General features: G+C 36.9%; 1 protein-coding gene across 1 annotated transcript in view; it reads left to right on the forward strand.

The window, feature by feature from the left end:
- The first annotated feature begins 9 nt into the window (after positions 1 to 9).
- LOC103271410 (NADPH oxidase 4) overlaps positions 10 to 5,977 on the forward strand; it is a 66,039-nt gene continuing 60,071 nt past the window's right edge. The window contains exons 1-2 of the mRNA XM_008068887.1: positions 10 to 73; positions 680 to 775. Coding sequence (XP_008067078.1) covers positions 17 to 73; positions 680 to 775 — 153 coding nt within the window. The 5' untranslated portion in view covers positions 10 to 16. The remainder of the gene's footprint in view (positions 74 to 679; positions 776 to 5,977) is intronic.

The raw sequence follows: 5,977 nt of genomic DNA on the forward strand, positions 1-5,977 counted from the left end.
CAGCGGCGGCCACGGCATGGCTGTGTCCTGGAGGAGCTGGCTCGCCAATGAAGGGGTTAAGCACCTCTGCCTGGTAGGATGGCGGGCTGGGCACTCCTTCGATTAGATTCATCCTCCGAACGTACGCGGGTGGGAAGCTGAACTGCAAGTTTGTTTCTAATTTGAACGTTCTCAACTAACACAACTCTACCCTGGAGATAACAATGCCCCCCCCCCCCCCCCCCCCCCAACTCCATCTGCATGGGAATTTGCTACACACTCATGGGGGAGCGGAGGTGGAGGGAGAGAGGTCACTGGACGTGAACACAGCTTTCTTTTAATCCTTTCAACATCTGTGCCCCCTCTGCTCTTTTTCCCAGATTGCTTCTGTCTTTTTTGGGATATGGTGATGCCACTAATTTCTGAATCTCGTTTTGCACTGCAGGGGATATCTGCAGATCATTTAGGAGTCCTATATGCAACCCAACGCTTAATCTCTGGTGAAAGGGCTGGGTAAAGTCAGGTTTGTTTTCCTCTGAGTGGTTTTCAGCTTGCTGGTTAATTGAAAGTGCTTTCTGCAATGACTAATTGAGGTTGCACAGAAAGTACTGCGTCCAGGGAATGTACTTGTGGTTTCCATTCATCAGGTAATGGTTATTTTCAATTTTCGGTTTTTCTCTCTCTTGTATAATTGGTTTAGCTCGTCTGGCTCTCCCTGAATGTCCTGCTTTTCTGGAAAACCTTCTTGCTGTATAACCAAGGGCCAGAGTACCACTACCTCCATCAGATGCTGGGGGTAAGTGGAATTTGGGTGATCTGGTAATGGGTTTCATGCTGGCAGACATGACTGCAAAGGCTTCAGTTCTTCCATTCATTAACGAAACATGTTTTGTTCACTTTAGAGACATTTGTTGTTCTTTAAAGTGGTCAAATTATCTTGACTTACGCTTGTCCGTGTTAAAACGATTGACTTTCTTAAGAACCTAAGGTAATATCTGCTGAAGTGGAACGAATGAACCTGCCAGACCAGGCCATTAGTGCCTAAAAAAAAAAGAAAAAAAAAAAAAAAAAAAAAAAAAAAAAAAAAAAAAAAGGAAAAGAAAAAGAAAAGGGGGGAAAAGTTGCTGCTGCTTGTCAGCTGCAAAGTGCCCTAAAGGATCTGCTTCACTAGAAGGACCAGCCAATGACAGGCTTTTAGTTTTCACTTATCAAGGCTTTTAGTCTGTTCCTGAGTTTATCTAGAGGATTTCTGCACTGTTTGCTTTTGCTGACAACTGTGACAAAGTGTGTGTCCAATGGGGTTATTCATTTCTGGGCAGTTCTGAGATGCTTGCCTTAGGTTAGTTTCAGTGTGAGAATGATACTGTGTAAAAATCTATTCTGATTTATTTCATGTTGATATTTTTGTTTTCTCTCTTTTTTTGTTTTTGTTTGTTTTTATAAGTGAGAAAACAGGATTTATTGAGGACCAGAAAAGCTCCCACAGTGGGAGGGAACCCAAAGGGGTTGTCCCGATATTTTTCTTTTCTCTATGCTGTGATGTTTCTGATCTCATTTGTTCTTTCCATCCTCTTCCCACCTTACTCTTTAACAAAAAATAGTGTCACTGAAGGCGTCTTACTTTGTATTTTCTTAGCCGCAAGCAAAAATTATAAAAACTGCAAAATCTTAGGACACCTGAGAAAGCAGATTTTGCCAATCCTTCTTATTGGGAAAGAAAACATTCTAGTGGAGATTGCTGCTTTGTTTTTTATGATTTAATGAGTACTGAAGATTATGATTAGTTTAGATGAATTTAGTGGAAACAGCCTCCCCCTTCATGCTTCACACCTATAGCCCTTATTTATTTTTAAACATCAGTGTTTGGAGTAGTGATTGGTACATATCGCAATAAAGCAATAAATTGAAGCTGGATTAATTTATTGATGTCTTATAATAGCAAAGTACTATTTTTCATAATTGATTGGTCATACAACTTATATTTTTAGACTTTAACACCTATGTCTTTAGCTAATGGGTTGGGAAAAATAGTCTCAAAGACTAAACTCCTTTTTTTTGGTAACTCTCAAATCTGAACATTTCTTTCTTTCATTTATTCAACCTCCAGAAACCATCTTGAAACCTGTGCTTTTCAAATGGGCCCCCAAATTGCTTACAATCTATTAAAAAAAAACCAATAAGTAAATCATTCAATAAACAAGTTAATAAAAGTTTTATCTAATAAACATATAAGGTCTGCTGACCTATCATTTTTATTTTGTTTCCTAGAATTCATCCTTAGTTGAGAATTAATGAAGAGGTATTTCACTGTGAGCCTTATCTGGTCTATTATATAACTTGATGAACAACTTGGAGAAAGCTCATTTATAGTAGTAAAATTAGCTTTGGATCAGGAGGTATTTGTGTTAATATAAAATCTAAGAATTAGAAATTTATTGCAATAACTTGGAAAACTGTAACTGAACTTTGGATTTTAGCTCTGTGACATAGTATAAGCTAAAATGACTAAAAAAAATTATGTTGGAAACCAGGTTACTTTTTATGAACTTGGATATTGTGTAACTGACCTTCAAATCTGACTTATCACCAAAATAAATTTGAAGTTCAGTTACACAACTCCAAGTTCATAAAAAGTAAACACACGTATATCCCAACAAACTTAAAAATTTTTAAAATGTACCCCCTCTTACTTTCATCTTAATTTAGTGCTTTTGTTTCAATAATGTGACAGGCTATTGAGATTCAAGAACTGCTGGTCACAGAGTAGGGGCTCAATAAATATTGATCAAATGAATGAAGAAAAAAATGATAAAAGGACCAAATGGAGACTAGGGGCAAGAAGCAGATAGAAGATAAGAGAGGTCATTATCAATTAGTTCTCACAGGCACATAGAATAATTGTAGTGAGTTGATCTTTAAGCCTTCTAGTCAGTATTTATCATTTTACCAAGAGTCAGTGTGGATAGAAATGGTCCTTTTTCTTGATATCATACTGGATGATGAAATATGACTTCTAGACTTCTTCCTTTCTAATAATTACCCATTATGAATTCTCTACTTATTAATTTGTCTAAGCTATTTTGGAATAGATTTTTCAGCCTATATGTTACATAAGTAGTAAAACTATAGATGGAGCTCCTTTCCATCTATTTACTTTATAAAGTAAGTGCTTACTTTTATTTGTCGTAGGCTTATCTTTTCTAATCCTATTATGATTATGGTATTGTTTAATGGAATAGCAATTTGTAGCCACTTTTTAAATTGCAAAGAAATATAGTATAAAAATTAGATGAAGTTATATTATTATTATTTTGAGTCGGAGTCTCACTTTGTCACCCAGGCTGGAGTGCAGTGGCACAATCACGGTTCACTGCAGCCTCTACTTCCTGGGCTTAGGCAATCCTTTTGCCTCAGTCTCCTGAGTAGCTGGGACTACAAGTACACAACACCATTCCTGTGTAGTTTTTTTAGAGACAAAGTCTTATTATGTTTCCCAGTCTGGTCTCAAACTCCTGGACTCAAGCAGTCCTCTCATTTACCTCCCAAAGTGCTAGCATTACAGGTGTGAGCTATCATACCCAGCCAGAATTATTTTAAAGTAAATATTGCTGGCTCCCGTGTTTAACATTTTTTTTTTTTTGAGTTGGAGTCTCACTCCATCGCCCAGGCTGGAGTGCAGTGGCATGTTCATGGTCACCCCAGCATCGACCTGCTGGGCTCCGTGATCCTTCCGCCTCAGCCTTCCAAGTAGCCGGAACTACAGGTATGTACTTCCAGACCTGGCTAATTTTTGATTTATTGTAGAGACAAGATCTCGCCAGGTTGCCCAGGCTGGTCTCGAACCCGTGGGCTCAGGCAATCCACTTGCTTTGGCCTCCCAAAGTGTTCAGATTACAGGCTGAGCCACCGAGCCCGATCATGTTTAACATCTTAGTGACTATATATTATTAACTTATTATTAACTTTTTAGACAGTGCATCTTTAAAAAATTGTCTTTTTTTTTAAAAAGTGTGGAGTACAATGGTGCAATCATAGCTCACTGCAGCCTCAAGCTCCTGGGCTCTAGGGATCTTCCTGCCTCAGTCTCCTGAGTAGCTGGTACTACAGGTGTATGCCATCATGCTCAGCTAGTTTTTAAAACAATATTCTTTTTTAAAAAAAATATGAAATGCTTCACAAATTTGCATGTCATTCTTGCACAAGGGCCTTGCTAATCTCCTCTGTATTGTTTCAATTTTGGTATATGTGCTGCTGAAGCGAGCGCTAAACAGTATTCTTAAGGATGGGATCTTACTCACTATGTTGTCCAGGCTGGTCTGGAACTCCTGACCTCAAGTAGTCCTCCCACCTCAGCCTCCTGAATAGCGGACTTACAGGTGTAAGCCACCATGCCTGGTAGACAGCAGTGCATATTAGAACTTATGGAACACTTGGTCCCATCATGATAGATATCTAGAAATCTGGAAAAGGGCATAAGTATTCTGATACTATTGGTCTTTTTAAGGTGAATTTTAGCTTTGTAAAAAATCATGGTGGTATTTCTGGAAATGCATATTATTATACCACCTAAAACGCAAATAGAAACAGTACTTTCATATGCTGAACATTTTTGTCAGTAGCATTAAGTATAAAGGTTGTCAGCCTATATGTTACGTAAGTAGTAAAACTATAGATGGAGCTCCTTTCCATCCATTTACTTTATAAGGTAAGTGCTTGCTTTTATTTGTCGTAGGCTTATCTTTTCTAATCCTATTATGATTATGGTATTGTTTAATGGAATAGCAATTAAAAATTATATCTATATTCTATTTCTATTAAAATAGAAATAGAATATTTGTATATAGTATACAAATATTTGTTATTACCTTACATTTACAGATTCATCTGTCAAATGTAAGGTAATAACAAAGTTGTATTATGGGTAGGAAAGGTCCACAGAATATAGTCCATTTGTAGGAAGATATAGACAATAAGAAGCAGGTAATTTTTAGTAATTGCTTGAAATCTTTCTATTGAAGAATGACTCTTTCATTCAACAGTTTATACCTATGACACACTAGGTTTTTAAACACATTTTGTTTAAGCTAGGAAACTATTCTCCCCATTTCACACATGAAGAATTACAGCTCAGAAGCTGCATGACTGGTTCAAGTGCCTTTGGGTGGTCAACGGCAGAGCTGGGGTTTGAGTGCAGTCATGCTTGGCCTCTTTGCTTTTTCCTCTACTACATAGCTTTTCTAAAGCACTTCACTGGCCTATCTCAGGTACTTATGCCACTGGTACAAATGACTTTTATCAGTGCCTTCTACAGAAATAGAACGCAAATTGTATATACAATTTAATGTTTTCCAGTAGCACAGTAAAAAAGTGAAAAGAAATATATTATTAATTTTAATAATATATTTAACCTACTATATACAAAGTATTTTCATTTCTACATGTAGTCAACATTAAAATTTATTGAGATATTTTAATTATTTTTTTTCTATTCATTCTTTGAAATACGTTATCCATTTTAAACTAATGTGCAGTGCAATTCAATAACTAAATTTTTATTAGAAATACTTGATCTATGTTTAGATTTTATAAAACCTATAAGTGGAAAAGTAGTTTCACATATCCAAGTTGCTCCAAACAGGCTAAAAGATTTCCCAATAACACAATGAATGTTAGCTTTAAAATTTAAAATAATAAAATTAATAAGCCTAAAAATCTAGTTCCTTGGTGACCCTGGACATATTTCACATGCTTAATAGCCCTTGTGTGGTTAGTGGCTACCATTTCGGACAGTGTAAGTACAGACTGTGGGTAAAGATATTTCTACCTTCATGGCACACACACACATACACACACACACACACACACACACACACACACACACACACACACGACTTTAACATACAAGAAGTATCATTTTAATATATAAGAAATATAGGAGCCGGGCTCAGTGGCTCAGCCTGTAATCCCGCGCCTTTGGGAGGCTGAGGTGAGTGGATTG

The sequence above is a fragment of the Carlito syrichta genome, unplaced genomic scaffold (genome assembly GCF_000164805.1).
Source record: "Carlito syrichta isolate Samal-C Ts95f unplaced genomic scaffold, Tarsius_syrichta-2.0.1 Scaffold311628, whole genome shotgun sequence".
NCBI lineage: Eukaryota > Metazoa > Chordata > Mammalia > Primates > Tarsiidae > Carlito > Carlito syrichta.